At 45.6% G+C, this 18429-nt stretch overlaps 1 protein-coding gene across 1 annotated transcript in view; it reads left to right on the top strand.

Moving 5' to 3' along the window:
• The first annotated feature begins 5463 nt into the window (after window positions 1-5463).
• The window catches only part of LOC133349788 (thyroid hormone receptor beta-A-like), a 55925-nt gene continuing 42959 nt past the window's right edge, over window positions 5464-18429 (top strand). Inside the window, exons 1-3 of the mRNA XM_061563533.1 lie at window positions 5464-5600; window positions 8247-8306; window positions 17098-17571. Of these exons, the coding sequence (XP_061419517.1) occupies window positions 8300-8306; window positions 17098-17571 (481 nt within the window). The 5' untranslated portion in view covers window positions 5464-5600; window positions 8247-8299. The remainder of the gene's footprint in view (window positions 5601-8246; window positions 8307-17097; window positions 17572-18429) is intronic.

An 18429-nucleotide genomic window follows, 5' to 3' on the forward strand; every position in this document is an offset into this window, starting at 1 on the left:
AGAAGACATCCCAATCCCATATACTTCCATCATTGATGGGATTAGCCTGGTCCAAAAAATGAATGGCAACGACAAAACCTTTGCACAGGTGGCAGAGTCAGCCTTGACCCAGGTCCTCCACGAGGGGGCACAGAGTGAGAGGATTGATGTTGTTTTTGATGTCTACCGACAGACTTCGATCAAAGATGCTGAACAACTGAACCGGGGTGCAGACACCACTCTCCAGTACAAGAACCTTGCAGGGGGACACCACGTCCAGCAGTGGAGAAGATTCCTGTGCACTCCCTCCAACAAGACCAGTCTCATCAAGTTTTTGGTGGAAGAGTGGAAACTCCCACAATACAGAGAGGTGCTGCATGGCAAGGTGTTGTACATGATCTGAGGTAACCTGCTATAAGTTGACAGAAGATAAGTGTGAGGAAGTAGCAGAGCTGCACTCCACGCATGAAGAAGCTGACACCCGTCTGCTCCTGCATGCATTGCATGCAGCAAATGTGGACTCAAAGGCAGTTATCATCACAAATGAGGACACTGATGTCATGGTGCTTTGTCTTGGCTTCCAAAAGGACATCACCTGTCCCATCTACCAGAAGTGTGGGACACAGAACCGCACACGGTTTGTCGATATCAGCAAACTGGCAAGGTCACTTGGAGACAGCATCTGTGACAGCCTAATTGGCTTACACGCCTTCACAGGCTGCGACACTGTCAGTGCATTCGCCGGTCGAGGGAAGCTGAATGCCCTGAAGATGGTGAGAAAGGACACTTACTGCCAAGAGACGTTCAGTCGACTGGGGCAGTTATGGAATGTGAGTGATGAGCTGTTCCAGAAAATTGAGCAATTCACCTGTCGCATGTATGTTGCTAATAGCATCACTGGTGCGGTGAACGAACTGCGCTACCAGCTCTTCTGCACCAAAAGGGGAGAAGTCGAGTCCAGCCAGCTGCCACCATGTAGAGACTGCCTCTTCATGCATGTTCAACGAGCCAACTATCAGGCAGCAATATAGAAGTGCTGTCTGTAGGCTAACCCTGTGGTGCCAAGCCCTACTGAGTGTGGATGGACAGACGATGATGGCAAGCTGGCCATTTACTGGATGCGCTCCCCACCCGCACCAGATGTGGTCTTGGAACTGCTAGTATGCAAGTGTGTGCGTTCATGCAAAATGCCAAGCTGCACGTGCCTGTCAAAAGGACTGACATGCACAGACATGTGCAGGTTACAGACCTGCAGTAACCAAAAACTGCAGGATGATCCAGAACCTGACTTTGAACTCGGGGAGTCAGATGACGAGATAGACGAGCAGTTTGATGAGAGACACAGGGTAGTGATTCTGATGGTATTACTATGGTAGTAGTAGTATACATTGATGCACAGTGTGGTGATTCTGGACTTGGTTACCCTTGTTAACACCATCTAAGTACACACAGAGCTTGATAACAATAATGTAACCTTCTTCACATATACCCATCACTAACCATATATATGGGATTACATGTATCATTGACTAAGTATATGCGAATGTCAATATTTATAATATTAAAGTAGTTCCTTACCTCACTATAGCTATGGTATTCCTTATTATCCTCTGTTTTCATTGTGTATTTAAACCAATAAAGACCAGTTTGTGACCTAACTGGCTTTGGTCGAGGTAGCTTTTCAGTAATAATGCCCATTTCATCGTTCCGGACGCCTGTCATAGGGTCTGGGTGTATAAAAGTCACGGTAACTACAACTAAGCTGCCACTCCGCAAAGGTTATGTCCCACACACATGGAGAATTACAAAAATCATTACTAGACTTTGCCACCAATAAGTGATTTTATTTTTGGTCTGGGCCCATGGACTATGGGTGGCGGGAGGGGTGGGTGTGGGGAGCCACTGCACAGTGGATACCGGGCGGTGCAACGAAACCGGTGACCCGAGTTCGATTGCCACACGCGATTATCTGAACCGGTGCAGGGCCTCCCCTAGGTCGATTCAGCCTCAAATAAGTACCTGGCGCGGTATGTAAACATCACCACTGGGGAGATAAAGGCAGTAGGGCATGGTGCTGGCAACCCACCTCTTTGTGTGCTGTCCCGGCTTTCATAGGTGATCGCGTGTGGTTAGTGTTACATTTGATGTTTTATTACCTTATTAAACATTTTTAATTTGTATTTCTCACTTTAATAAGATGTTGAAGAGTGGAACATTTTGGGACTGAAACGTAGGTGAGCCTTTAACGTGGGAGTCAATGGGAAACGGATGATCGTTTAACAAATTTTCGCTGAACGGGCAATTTTGGCGAAACGTATATCTCGCTCGTTGAGCGAGATGCCTTTATGTTCAATAATAAGATGGTGAGAAAAAACTAGGAGGCATTGCTTTTGGTCTGTCCCACATTCAAACAGACATAGATAAAAATAATAATTTCTGTGGAATCTTGTCAATAAAATTCAAGCATTTTCTGGACTTGAGAGAGACTTTCATTTTTTTTCTTTTTTTTCCCACAATTGTATCCCAGTTGCCCTATCGGCGTGATTTTTACAAGACGAAGGATCCCATTCCGATCTCTTGCAGATCAGTGCCACTCTTTGTGCTCGAGAACGGTTCATGAAGCTACCACCGTCATTCCTGAAAGTGACTTCTGGTCTGCACAATACCGGGCAGCAGTATTCCAACTCGCTCTGCCAGTGAGATACATTATTGTCTGGATTTTAGCAAAATTAAATACAGAACCAAATGTAATTTCCTATTTTGTGTTTGGCTACTGGTAACCAGTATGTGACCATAAACTCAACACACTTGAATAAACGATGCAACAACAGGCAGCTACCAGGGTTCTAACCTCGGATATCGATGGTGCCAGCTCAATGCTCTGTTGTTGTTGTCGTTGTATCCTCAAATCTTGTAATTCGATTTTAACCCACTTCCCAATGTGGTATGGACTGCAAACTTGGTATACGTATGTCAATACTATATTCTCTCATAAAAATAAATATTTTTAAACATTATTTTTTACATGTTATGTTTCGGCTTGGGTCTAATTGTCCACGCTCAACTGACGTTGGCTGTAATTCACCACGGTCTCTTACGTTGTGGCAAGCTTCGGGGCCACTTCCTGGAGTCGTGGAGTTCTGCCATTGCTAGTACATTTCATAAAACTTTTTTTTATATTACTTTTTATTTGGTTTCATTTTTTCGCACCCCATAGCACTTTACAAAACCTAATCTCCACGTCCTCGGTGAGTGTACAGTAAGCAGTCCACCCTCACTGGGTTAATACAAAACCATTCTTCGCTGCACAGGTTTGACCTACATTCAAACCATCAGCATTGAACTGTGATCATGCTCATAATAAAGGTTTTTGGGTTAGATCGCGTAAATATAAATTTGTCGTAACGCACCACCACCCGACACAACCAGTAAGGTTTGTCATGTAAACGTGCCAGTTAGTTACCACTTCAGCCCATCGGTGCAACATTTACAATTTGAACAAGGCGTTTCTCTGGTAATTTCATCAACCGGCATCATCAGGCGATTTTCCAGAATTGTGAAGCCAATCCCCCTGCTTCCGGTCTTAAATAGAGCAAGATGACGTCAACACTGAGCCATACTCTTTGGTTCTTTCGGTAAAGTCACGTAAGTATAACATAACATAAATTAAATCGTGACGTTTTGGGCGCAACACAAGCGTTCGTCATCAGGTGGGACAACCACAGCAAGAAACAATTGTTGAAGTGGGCAAAAGGGCTGCTGTAACAAGAGGCTATATAGGTAAGAGAGGGAGGAGGAGCCAGGGAGGAGAGATAGAGAGGGAGGGGGGTGTGGGGTAGGGGGAGAGTAGTGCTGCTCATTAGAGCCAATTCGCACGTTTTGTCTACGTGACAAACTAAACCGGCTGTGTCGGGTGGTCGCGCGTTAGGACACATTTATACTTACGCGATCAAGCCCAAAAAACATTATTATGAATAATATTGGTCGCGAAAGCCTACGCGTTAAACTGATCGTGCTGATGTACAAGCTTGCATCAATCCCACTGCTGGATCAAGGCCTCTCTATGCCGGTCAACCTTCACCACGCTTACCGGTGCAAGTTGATGAAGGGGACTGCCCAGAACTCGCCACTGATGTTAGTCATGACCACGTGTCGAATTCAGGTCACTGGGTTCATAGGACGGTGAGCTCGTCACCGTCCCACCGCTTCATCCCTCGTTTACATGCAGTGAACGACAGCTTTGTAATTCTCTACAATTCTGTTGTAATGCACAATTTGAGTCTGGAAGCGTTTAACTCGGCTGGTTAGCCAGGTCCTGCAGAAGTATAGGTATTTACAGTTTTCCACATTGCCCTACATTGTAGGACCAATTCACTTTGTGCCTTATTTTAAAGGGCCAAATTGCTTCACTTAAATGATCTGGCCGCAACAAAGCTAAAAAGTGCAGACTTGATAAAAACGTGTACAAGTACTGTACATGCACAGGCGGAGTTTGACTTATATATTAGGGGGTGGGGTTCGCTTTATCCCTCACATTAGGAATAGCGGGTGCATATAATTAATGTATTTTTAAACTTAATCGTAAACTACTCAAAATAAATTGATAAAGGCGTCCAGTTTGGGGGACGGCATTGCCCCCCAGTGCCCCACCCCCCAAACTCCACCCATGCGTACATGTGCCCACGTGTGCGTGTACAGCCCCCCTTCGTTTTTTAATGCACTTCCAGATGAGGGCCCTAAAAAAATAAAGTGTCACATCACTGGTAAAAAGATCAACATAAAACCTATTGAACTTTGACCTCGAGAGGGGGGAAACGTCAAGAGTTCATTTTCCATCCCCAACTCCCACTTTGCTTTTTTTCCGCCACACTCACGAAAGCAAGGTAGCGAGATCCGTCTCACCCAGTGCCGATGCGGGGCCTGCAGCATATGTTATAAAGGGGCCCTAAATAATAAATAAATAAACCGCATAAATAATTTTTTTTTACTTGCACGGTAAAGTTATTGTGTTTTTTAATTTGCTATACAGCCAGATAATACGACAAATCGCTAGCTTTAAACACCCAGTCGTTCATAAAAGTTCAGGGCAGTATAGCACTATAGTAATAGAGCAAGTGCCAGAATCACTGAACCGGAATTGATAGCTTGAAAGCATTTAGCGCAGGGCCATTGAAAGTGCGGGGTCGGTAGCATATGCAGCTACTTTTGCTACTGGGATAATCCGGCCACTGGTCTCACCATGTGCACGGGGAGAGCGCACGCGCGGTATTTACGACGCAGCCAAAGCTGGCGTCTGTCCCAAACTCGCGTGCACCCCCAAAATTTTGTCACGGTGCCAACTTGAGGCCACCATCATCATCATCATCGGCAGCATCATCACCGCCACCGCCACGACACCGCCCTTCCTTCGACTCGCCACTCCTTCTCTCCGCCGTCGGGCCGAGTGTTTGCCAAGCCTGGCACCTCATCACCCCACCCCACCCACCCTTCACCGTGCGTGAACGCTGCCCAAACCTGCACGTCCAAAGGTTTTTAAACAATCGGTTACACTTTAATGTTGAGACTGCACGAGGTTATAGCCCGCGTTCGCGTGTGCGCTAAGTGAAGGCAGGCTGAAGAAGGTACGTTGCGCGTGTGTGTGTGTCGCACTCTCTTGTCTTAAGAGAGCATGTACAATTCTAGATTTGAAGCTTTCGTGACTGCAAGTATTCATATTCTTAGGTTTTTTCGGTAAAGTCACGTAGGTAAAAAATTAAAATTAATAAAAGTAAAAAAAAAATCACGACGTTTCGGAGGCAACACAAGCTTCCGTCTTCAGATGGAACCGTCACAGCACGCTAGCTGTGACGGTTCCACCTGAAGACGGAAGCTTGTGTTGCCTCCGAAACGTCGTGATTTTTTAATAATTTTTTTTATTTTACTTTTATTAATTTTATTTTTTTTACCTATGTGACTTTACCGAAAAAACCTAAGAATGAGAGCATGTACAACTTGCGACATCGATTTTCTCGAATTCTTTCTTGGCGTGGCTTTTATTCAAACCTACCGGGTGAGGAGCAAGAGATATGTCTGCAATGGATGACTTGTGAGGAGATTTAGATGTTTCAAAGTGTTGAACATCACATCCTGTGACATATTACGTGGAACTAATTTTTACTTTTAATAATTTAAATATACTCTTATTCATAATGTGTATCACTGAGTATTGATATTATGCTAATGTGCTAATTTTATGACCTATACATGGCATTTAGATGTTACACACTACATTCATAAAGAACTAATGCATTGTTCTATTTACCCAGGAGGTGCTAATAAAGTAAACATCTCCAGGTTTGCTCATGAATGCCGGTGCGTTCGGCTGAATCCATGATGTAGTTTAGAGAGACAGGTGGTACAATTCCTGCGGTGTGACGCCTCGCACAGCACGGCTCCTTCGTGAATGTGTCCTCCCGTGAGTGCCCAGCGTGCAGTGGGTTCCTTTATACATCAGGGACACGAGAATCGCGTGGGTCTCGGAAAAAAGTTATTTTGTCAACTTGAAATTAGGTGTGGGGAGAAAGAAAAAAAACCACAACCCGATTTCCCGGTCACAACCTTGCAAATAGATGTTATTACGGCATCATTTTATATAGCGTCACTCATGCAAGTTGCATCTCGCAACACAACCTCGCTTAAATTTCGATTTAAAGCTTTCGTGACTGCAGGGATTCATCTTCTTGGTTCTTTCGGACGCTGTCTCCCCGACAGACCTGGTCTTCACCTGAGGACGGCTGCTTGCGTTGTGGCCGAAACTTCGTGAGAATTATTGTATTATGTTTTATTTTATTATTTCCCTTCTACGTGACTTTACCGATAGAACCAAGAAGACAACCTCGCTTCTAATGCTGTGCACGGATTTGTCAGGGACGTGAACAAATTTGAGAGGTGTCCTGGAGAAGGCAGTTCGACCGAACTCTAAACGCAGGGGGGGGGGGCTAGCGCTTCAGGGCCCCCTGCTGGGGAGGGGAGGGGAGGTGGGGTGCATCCACCAGTGCAATGCAACTGAATTCAATTGGTCGTCAGTTTAGTCATTCGTTTGTTTACCCAGAGAATCCTCATCGAGTCTGAAGACTTTTATTCAGGAGGGTCCTGCCAGGTTTTTCGCATAAAGGGACAATGCTGAGATGCGTGATCCCACTTAAGTAATAGAGGGGCACCTCTACTTACGAACGAGTTAGGTTCCAGAGGTCTGTTCGTAAGTTGATTTGTTCGTAAGTTCAACTTTATTGCTGTCGATTCCAAATATGTTTACCGCATGTACGCGAAATAGGGGAATGGCTTTAAAAGTTGTGTAATCTCCTATAGATGTAGATGCCACTAGTTCTTCATGTTCTGCAGATGTAGATGCCACCACCGCCATCTATTGCGCGGCGGTTGAACTTACGACCCTCGGTCCGAACGGGCAACTGGGCATACAGACAGGTTTGTTCGTATCTCTGAAAGTTCGTAAATCGAATGTTCGTAAGTAGAGGAGTACGTTTTATGCAGATAGTTTTTTTTTTGCATTGGGATGTTTGGACAGTATCGATTACATTGTGTTTGGAGGAACCAGAAAACTTTTGTGAAAACTAATGCAAAACAGGGAGAGAAACATACAAACTCCCCACCGAATTGCACCAAAGTCACACATCGAACTCAGGTCCTTCTTGCTGTGAGGCACAAATGTTACGCAAGCACTGGTTTCATATTCTGCCAATGCAGTAATACAGACGCAGCAACGTTTTGGAAGTTGGAGGTGTCTTGACTTGCGAAAAGTTCCGGATGGTTACCGCTTAAATTACAGACAGAGGATGCACAAAGTTTCGACCTTAATTTCGTCACGTATTGGGACGAGTTCTGCCGCACGGTAGCTATCTTGAATCTACGCAACTATTGGCTGCTGGCTTAGTAGTACCGTGTAGACTGTTTGTACGCAACTGTGCATTTAAAAGGTTTCCGCCATCAGCATCATCAGCATTTTTCCACTTTGTTGAAGCGAGAATGACACGGACTCAGAAAATAGACAACATATTGTGGGTGTCTCTCAGTCTTGGCGAAACATCTTGGAGTTTCCAGACAGCCATGACGACACCCACAGTGGCGAGCACCCATTCCCATGGGAAGATCTGGCAGGTCTGTAAATGATTAGCATGATTAGCGGAAAGCTCTCGGTTAGGGTATGTAGGAGCCAGTTGACCTGAATGAATGCCTAACCAAACACTTTGCTCTCCCCCCTTCATCTCCAGTTTCCCGCGTGGAATTGCACGGGTGGCAGAGTTCTGCTCGGTATGCATCGACAATGTCCGGTGAGGAGAGCTCACGAGCAGAGTTTTGTGTGTGAGGTCAATGGGAGACTCTGCGTCGAGGAAATTGGGCTGGAGGTATTAATTGTGGTCACGCATTAACCCTTCGCCGTTCCGTGACGTCTGCAAGTTGCAGGGTGGGTCCCGTTCACCGCTGATTCTCAGCACGCGCAAGTGGTCCAGCGTTAATTTTATTTAGAGAGCCATAGCGCGCCGTTGTTTTTAAAGACAATTGTACTCACCGCAGAGTACTGTAGTGATGTGACTGCACTCTATGATAGCTGGCGCCCAACTGCACCACAAACCCTCCCGTATGGCCTTGTGGGAGCCTCTGCACGTCTACCGATCTGAAGACGTACTGATGAAGTTATTTTATTTTTCCTTCCGATTCCGTTCTTATGACGTACAAGTACATCATTGGAATGGGAAAGGGTTTACTGATATTATGCACGCTCGCAATAATAATATGATAATAATAATTTAATGTGCACCGCATCTAAATACCAAAGCATCTCAAGGGGCTGTACAGAGCAAGCGCAGAGACATGACCAGCGCCATTTGGACACAATGAACAATAAAACTAAAACAAAACAGCGGGTTGCACAGACAGAGCAGTGGTGCAACGCCCTGTGCACAAGGGGCCACGACCACTGTGTGTATCAAAATCTGAATATTAATTGATACTGGAGGAATCCGATGAGATGTAAAGCTCTTTTTCACAGATGTCCAGTAGGGGCGGGCCAGAGAGTTACAACAACAAACAATACAAACACGTGATGCAACCTCACACCAGCGCTGAATTGTCCGGAAATGCGTAACCACTGGGGCAAGAACAGCTATAATTTATGCAACCAAGGGAGAAATGGGAATATTGAAGATTTGGGATGGAGATGTAATGGCAAAGAAGTGGAAAAGTTATGGCAGAATGTTGTTCGCACACATAACCAACCAATGGTAGAGTCATGTTAAACAGTCTACCTCAGCAGCAGACCATGCTTTCCCACCTGATGATGGACGCTTGTGTTGCGCCCGAAACGTCGTGATTTATTTTATTTTATTCCTACGTGACTTTACCGACAGCATCAAAGAGTATGAAGGAAGAGCTTTAGGGGAGAGGATCGAGAAACAGCTGTGCAGACAGCCAAAGGGAGAGAATCCCAAACACCAGGAGCAGCAGAGGGAGGAGGTGACATCTCGCAGTCGGAGGCGGTGACAAGGCCCAGCGGTAGCGGTGATCCTGTTCGCCGCTTATTGCAGAGGTTCAAGGTTCGATTCCAGCGGCCGCCCTAGTTAATACTGAGGGGGCAATAACCACAATAACACCACGCGCTGTCTGGTTCACAGTAGACGTTAAAGATCGCCTGACATCAATCACAGGAGTGGGCCATTGTGTTCTTACGTCCAGGGTTCAAATTTGTCAAAATAAAACATTCCACGGCAAATTACTCAATTGGGATTTAACATCGGCTCTTACTGGCAGACGAATGACCCACCCCCAGGTCACTTGCAAAATGAGATTCATCCTGGTGTCTTGAGTTTTCACCTTGTTAAACAACATAAACTTTAAATTTACACTTTACCAAGTGGCCATTGTTGCCATAGCAACGTATACGGATAGCGGGAGTACAGTGAGATGAGAGTTGAGTTGGTGGATCAGGTAATGAAAGGAACATCAGCATCACCATGTATAATTTGTTTACAGTGCCTCACATCTACACGCAGATCTAGATGAACGAGAAGGAATTTGATTTTGAAACTCCACGAACGCGTAACATAAAAAACGAATCTACAGACACACACACACACAAGACACAATAAGCATCGACAACTTAGAATGCTTGACCAAAGACATTTGACTTGAAGAGTGCCGCAAAGTTTGAGCGGTGAGTCTGAGGTGACTGGTTTTTAAATCCTTTTTATTAAGTTAACTTGCTTGCTTGCTTGCACGCTTACGACCGTGCAAATCTTTCGGTCGTTTTTAAACCCACTTCCCGTGATCCAATCGAGCTGACATTTTGCACACAGACTCGTTGTGCGTGACAATTTATTTTCGTAAAAAATGTTTTCCAAAATTTTCCACTTTTTAGGAATTTTTTTTTCATATTTAATTTAAAATACCAATGTGATAAAAATGAAACTCTTACTCAAGAAAAACAGAAATGAATAATAAAATAAAACCGATGCCACGCATATAAAGGATTTATAGTGAAAAACTTTGTTTTTACGGGTTAATTTTTTATGAGCGATGTTGGAATTGTGACACCACGAGGGCGCACAGGCCCGCTCGTGCGTTCCAGCGGCAATTCGCGCCACCGTTCAGAGGCAAACGCCACGAGCGGCGATGTGGAAAGACGAACTCTGTGAACCCTCACAGCCCCACCTGTAAACACTCCGCCAGCGACAGGGCTTGGCGGCTGACAGCTTATCTCAGCAATACACGCAACAGTATGTGCCGTAGTTGTATAAGAATAAAACAAAATTGCTGAACAGGTATAACTGGAGAGGTGCCATCATATCAAGATCGCCTAAAGCAAACATTGCAGTCTCTGCAATGTAGTGTACTTTACCTGCAATATTAAGTTACTGCATACCCTTTAAAAACTGAGCTCACGTCTGGGTTCTTTTTTTCACGAGGAAATGGTGAACATTTTTCCTGTTATCTAAGAACCATTCCAAGGTACCTTCACTGACAAGCCTATAAACACCATGCAAACACACTGGTCAACAAAAAAAAACATTTTTTTCTGGCCTGGACTTTTGCAGCTGTTTTAGACTAATTTCAGGGTGCTGATTCCAAATCTGATCTCAGATTTGCTCTATCACATCTCATTCTTATGCTATCGGCATACCCCATTTTCATTGATTTTACCCGAAATTAACTCCGTCACTTATGATTGCAAGTTCTTGCGAGTCAGTGACTGCTTTAGTGTTAAAATATGGTGCTGTATTTTTAGGATAGTGTGTTTATAATATAATTTTATGTAGATATCCACATTTATTTAATATTTTTCTTCTGCAGTTTTGATTAAAAATGCAATATTTGATATCTCAAAAACCTGATGCCAGATTTGGAATCAGCACCCCAAAATTACCTTAAAACCGTTGGAATACCTTATGCCAGAAAAAGTGTGTTGACTAGTGAATGATCCATCGCCATCCCTCACAGAGATGCCACAATCCATCTCACACTCGCGCACAAACTCACCACATTGCTCTCTTTCCGCTGCGGTCCGTTTCTCTATGGAGCTGCTATAGGCGTCCCCCCAGTCTCGTCCAATGACCATCGTCCCTTCGAGGCCCCGATGAGCCCTGCTCAAGCCCACTGGCTTTACTTAACAGCCACTACCAAGTCTCTAATCTGTGGGACGTCTTTTGCCAGTATAAAAGATGATGAAAGAATAAGAATAGGTTTGCACCCTTTTCGGCAATAAAAGGTGTTAAGATCTTCAAACACAAAATAAATACATTTTGTAAGGCATCAAGTCTGCATTGACCATACACACTTGGGGAAAAAAACATGCCAACAAACATGCTCTGATAATATATGCATTGTCTTTGAAGCTGATTAGCCTACACCTAAGACAGCCTTCTTTATGGGCTACGTGTCACCAGTGCTAGACGAGAGAACGCCAAAAGTTGAACAGCATAACGAGAATGCACATTTAGCTTGGGTTGAGCAGTTATATCTATGGGACCTTTTTTGCCAATGTCAAAAATGATGAAAAATAAGAATCGGTTGCCAGAAAGGATAAAACCTATTCTCATTTTCTCATCTACAATCTCTGTTTGCTCTCTGATCCACGTGTCCCTCTTTCTGTATCAATTGTAAGCAATCATATCCGATGGAAAACTTTCCAACGCAGGTGTACATTCAGTGTCAACATGACACACTGAAATATCACTCGTGTGGCATTCATGCACTACCCTCGCATTCTATCTTCAAGAGCAGTGCTCGTTTCAAAACACTCCTGACGAAAGTACCACCACGTAAGTCAGGCCTGGCTTCAAGAACTTGGAACGGAAGATAGTTTCCGTAACGCTGGAGCTGTATTGCACAGACTCACTTGCAGACGTCCTTTAGCAGACATGAGACGTCGCATTGCACGTGTCAGATGTCACAGTCGATCTGAGGTCAAACCGCGCAGCAAAAGCTCGACCTCGCCAGATTCGGATTGCGTGGTTGCGAGGAACGGTGACCAGGCTGCCGTGGGACTTGAGGGAGCTACGTTGAAGGCAGCAGGGGCAGTGCAGCAAGGCCCATCGCTGCACTCTGCCAGGTTCCCCACGTCTAAGCTCCTCCGCCCTCGCCAAACCCACACTGACCAGACTTGTATAGTTGGGTCGATAAATCGCCACGACGCGGGTGAGAGAGGCCCCCCCCCCACTCCTTCCCGTCTACCAGCGGAATGACCAAAAGGGCTGTAAGATGCTCACGTGTACATATTCACTACTCCGCAGCCCACCAAGCACGGTGGTTAAAGCAAGGTAGCATCCTGTGTCAAGGCGCTCTTCCCCCTCCAACCCAGCTTAAATATACGCTGCCAAGCCTGGTGGTGTTCATTCAGACGCTGTCTTTCACCTGAGGACGGCTGCTTGCGTTGTGGCCGAAACGTCGTGAGAATAATTTTATTATGTAAATGTTTTATTATTTTATTATTTCCCTTCTACGTGACTTTACCGAAAGAACCAAGAAGGTAGCATCCATCACTCTTTCCACCAGCTTCCACAGTGACAGCCCCCCTATCGACTTGCCAATGGTCACATCCCATGGCAGTGTTTTCTCGGGGCAATCCCCCTAATGCCTTAGACGCACGCTTGCGTGGGTATGTGTAAAGCCTCCCCCCAACCCCCCTGATTTTCGCACTCACATGGATGTAGCACCCAGTGCTTGCCAATCAATACCTGCTGGCAGTGCTCACAAGAACACTGGTTATACACTCACCTGCTAAGCAATTATAGGCTTCCAGATCTCATTAAGGCCTTCTGTCTGTTGCAGAGATTAATGCATCGTGGTTAAATGATAAAGTCTTATATGTTTTCTGGTGACATTTCATTTGGTTGCAAAGATTTGCCTCTTCCACCCCCTTTGCACACTCATTGGGATTTTTTTTGTTTCACTGCGTAAAGGTCAAATGTCTGGAATTATTAAAATGTCAAATAAGAGTCAAATTTAAAGAACCGCAATTGCCAGTGGCCATCGCCGACGAGAGCTCACCGAAATAAAACTTCGCCACTTACATCGCGAAAGCCCACGAGGTTTCCTGTAAGTATTCCAGGTCACCAATGACTGCACAACAACAACAAACGTCCATTAACGTTCAGTTTTGGCTGTGCGTTCAAATTCACTCAATTCCGGCTCTGAGAAATACAAAAAATTCATCATTTTGACTATTCACGTGACAAACATTACTCTTGTTGGCAGAGTAGGTGGGTGAGAAAAATTGCTGCCCTCTACCGTGCGTAGACCCGACGTCACTTGAAGCAAGGGGTCTCACAGGTAGTTCTGTCTCTAACACGAAGACGTGCACTGCCTTCTGTGAGACTCCTGAATTGATTCTTAGTCGCGTGATCGTGTGACACCGAGTGCATGGCAAGGATAAAATCGGGTAAGAGCAGTTTAAAAAAAGAGAAAAATTGGGTCTCTGTAGCAGCCCGCTCCTCGCACTGTGTGCTATGGTTTACACGGGTTCCTGGAGCAGCCGCCTGATTACAGTTTTTATCAGAAACAATCTGATGTGTTGAGCTATTTTTGACTTTACACTTAATTCAATGCATCATGAATGCACGTATTTGACAAATATAAAGAACGGGTGCATTTCGAGCCTGTGAATAGATAGTATGTTCATTGGAAAGAGTCCAAACGGCTATCTATCCTCTCGAGTTTTCCAAGCAACTTGATTTTGACCAAGTGGAATTGTTTCCAATTCAAGCAGCGAGTACCTTACACCGTTAACAATATACTGCACAGCAGTGGCAACACATTTCGGCAAAAGGCCCTTCAGAGCATTGCTTCAACATGAGCCTCCTTTATTTTATAACGAAGCCGTGTTTTATTGCCTTAAAATTGCAATGGGTGTGGGTAGTAGTATTACAGGAATGTGTCTGAGCATAACAGCTATCGCCCACGGGGAATTCCCTTGGCATCGACCCAAAGCAGATCCCTGTGTGCATCAAATCCGAATGCTCTGTGGTATTGATGATAGCCAATGCGCAAAGTTGCACCCAGTACACGAACACAATAACATTTTTTTTTACTGACCACAGTGAGGACTGCTGAAAGGAATCTGGTCGGTACAACTTACCACGATTGTAATTTCTCCGTGCAATTTTAGCTCTCTGATGTGTTGTTGGGTTGTACCGCGTGTCGTTTTCACGATGCCGGACGTTTCGCTTCACGTTCTGGGAGCTCCTTCAAGAAAGGCCGAACAACACGCGGTTAGAACCTGACCACACATCGGAGAGCCACACAGCGCAATTGGGAACACCTATGCAGTAGGGTGTGCAGTTTTAATCACTACTCTACTCTTCATTTTAGCAGCCCTCCAAGATAAAAAAAAATACCCGTATATATTTTCAACAACGGGTACATGATAGCACGGACTGGTGGCACAAACATGAACAATAACAGTAGAAAGCCCCCAGTTATGATCTAGGAAACAGCAGAGAGAAGCAAGAGAAAGGAGAGCGGAAGTGAAAGATAGGAGGAGATTAGAGAGTGAATATTGTTATTTTTATGAAGGGGCGACTACACAAAAGGGCAGATGCAGATTGTGTTTGTTGAACGGGGGTGGTGGGACGGACGGAGCGCCGGGTGGAGAGTGGGGAGGGCAGCCCTGGAGTGGGGCCCTCTGTGGCATGGCCGGGAAGGCCCCGAGTGTCACCGGGACGCTGTCCTCGCAATCCTGTCAGCTCAGGTCGGACAGCCACCCAAAGGCTTTAAACCTCCAATCACAACCCATGCAGGCTGCCCACGCTGAACCACGCTGTCCTCAGCAGCCAACCTATTTAAGTAAACCGAACACACGACATGACCTTTTGAGTCAAGCTGCCGTTCCCTAGAGAGTCTTTAAAAGCACAAATCTCCAGTCTTTTGCCTCAGAATCGTCCAGAGTTCGGCCGACGACCACACGGCAGCCGCTCGTTCTTCTCGGTCATTCCACCGTTGGCCTCGGTGGCTTATAGAGTCGCCTCTCTGACAGGGGCGAGCGTGGGACCGAGTCTGCGAATAACGTCGCATTGTGTGCGGTTTAACGTATGGCTTGATTGGAATTTTTGTTTATTTTCATATTCAATCTGATGCGGGAAGACGATCAGTAACGATACGGAAAACGTTGAAGGCGAGGAAAACAAAATAGACGTAGCCATTTAAATCGTTTGACGCGTACGATGTACATTCGCATGTAGAGTCAATGTGCTCAATTATTTGTTGGCACTGTGATTATTTTGTAGAAATAAATTGTTGGCTTCCAACCGGGTAATTTTAAGTAGTACTTTACCAGAATTTACTTGGATAAACATTCAAAGGATTGGATGCTTTCCAGAGAAAATTACTCAACGTTCCAGGACTTTCCCATCTATCTGCTTGTGGCTCCGAGATCTGCTAAATATGAATCGCTTGCATTTATAAAATGTAACTAACACAACCATCAACGTAATTAATTGTTGGTATTAGAGTGAGAGTCTCTCCTTGAAGCTCCATGCAGCCTCGCGCCTCTATGGAGCAGCTGCGTGTCTCATCGTAATTTGGAAAGCCTTAAGTTGGACGAAGAGACGATGCACATTAGACCAGTAATGCGCGGCACGAACCGGTGCAAGTTACAGGCATCGCATCGGCTGCAGCGGATTCAGTTCCTATTCAGCGGGGGCGGCTGCGTTAACGAGCGGAGCAAGTCGCCCCGGCCGGCCGGTGATCGCATGTTCCCGCGCCAGCGCCGGCGTAAACGAGAAGTATATTAATGCCGTTCCTTTAGCCGTGCTATTTATAACGTTTAAAATAAAAAAAAACCCATAAACATATACTGTGGAGTTTACTGCACGCCTCGATTCAGTATCCACACTGTAGGGCTTTATGCATTATTCACAGCAACCTTGCAGTTCATTATTGATATACACAAAGCACAATTTGTCCGCATGTTGAACTTATTTCACGTGTGGCCAACCGTGATAATCGGCGGTGTGGAAATTTATGGCAGAAAAATACAGATGAGCACATTTCAAAAAGTGAGTTTTCTTCCGTTAACTCATCCAGTCTCGTTTGAGTGGCGCTTTTTTGTTTTGTTTCAGGGAGTGCACCCCGTTGTCCAGGGAGGAGGCAGGCAATCGGTTCGACAGTCTGGTGTGGACGGGCCAAATTAAGGGCAGCGCTCACCGTAATAGAGCAAGCGAAAACTTTCTTGACGTTTCATTACAGCGCCGTGTTGAAAACGTAGCCTCCCATGACCAGGCTCAGGTCATCCACATCCCGACCTTTTCGTGAAAACTTTCATATTCAGGCGGTCGTCTTCTTGCCAACATCGTCAGTTCATGGTCAAAACCCAAGGTCCCGCAACAAAATCTGAAGCACGGTTTTTTTATTGTCGTTATTTCAAGTGCTGTGTAGAACATATCAATCAAAGGACCCAGCTTTTGAAGCAATCGATGCCCAATTTCTCCACGTGTTGAAGTTTATTGTGCGATTACAGTTAAACTCGAGGTGATGCCAGCTTCACAACCCTCCAGCCAGACCGCATCTGATCTGGTCTCTTCACCTGTCCCTCACCACATTGTACCATCTCCCGTCCCTCACTCCTGCTAGGAGAAATGCCTCCAAGCATTTACCGCGCGGAGGTGACGGATGATTACGCCCAGCCAAAGAAAATGCCATATGTTGACAAGGGCTGTGAGCCCCGAAACCCGTTCGTTCGTGAAGACTCAGAGGAACGCTTTATGGCCGGCTTTGACAATCGACAAGCAGAGGGACTCATTCACAAACAAGCGAGTGCTTCCCACCTGCCACTGGACCTGTCGTTTGGTGCGCTGCGCCGGTGCGACATCGCGTCGCAGCAGCTGCAGCAGCAGCAGCCTCGCCGGTCCTCCAGCTGCAACTCTTTCGGGAGCTCAGACGTGAGGTCTCAAAGAGGTTCTCCTTCTTCGTCCTCCTACGACGCCGATTCTCCCGGCGACGCCGCAGGGACGCCGGCACGGTGCCCGCCCGATGACTTCACGGCGACGGCATTGCCGCACAGGCCCTGGGAAGACAGCTCGGCCTACATGTGCAAAAAGCAAAAAGGTAACGCTGCATATTTATTTTTTACTTTATTGAACGTTATTTTCGTTTTTTTGTCCTCACATTGCCATCCTTTGTGCATTATCCTTCATGCAAAGTTTTGATCATTCACGGTCGAGATCATTGTTTTAATTCAGTCCATGCTAAATTTAATCAGGTCCTGTTTAATTTGGTTCCTACGTGTGCCTTCGTGGATATGCCTCATCAATAGCAATGGTCTATCTACTGCTGGATGAAGGCCTCTCCCAAGCTGCCACCATCTGTATTGGTCTTGCAATGCAATGGCACCGTCTAGCAGCTGCACACGAGCTGATTTCACAACTCTATCCTTGCTGAGAGAGTTTACTCTTCGTCATTGTCTCGACCACGTGTATACCTGCCCAAGCTGACCCACTTCTCGTAACAGTCGATATGATGATAATAATGCCATTCATAACGCGCCATATTTTGCAGACAAGTCAACAACTCAGAGGCGCAGAGCCAAACTCGGGGCTGCTCGAAAGCCCGACCAAACAGATACAGGCCTATTCTTGGTTCTTTCGGTAAAGTCTTGCTGTGTTTTTTCACCCCTGATGATGATTGCTTGTGTTGCAGTCGAAACGTCGTGAGAATTTTATTGTTATATATATATTTTATTGTTTCCCTTCTACGTGATTTTACTGAAAGAACCAAGAATATGAATCCCTGCAGTCACGAAAGCTTTAAATCAAGATACAGGCCTTTCGTTGTTTCTTAAAAGTCAGAGTGCATTTAATGTTGCGGATGTGCAAAGGGATATAGAGAGTTCCAAATCGAGGGGGCACCAGCAGCGAACCTACGTGAGGCTCTAACTCAGTTCGAGAACTTTGGTGTCCGAAGCAG

This window comes from Lethenteron reissneri, chromosome 31 (assembly GCF_015708825.2).
Source record: "Lethenteron reissneri isolate LAM-NWPU_2019-01 chromosome 31, ASM1570882v1, whole genome shotgun sequence".
Taxonomy (NCBI): Eukaryota; Metazoa; Chordata; class Hyperoartia; order Petromyzontiformes; family Petromyzontidae; genus Lethenteron; species Lethenteron reissneri.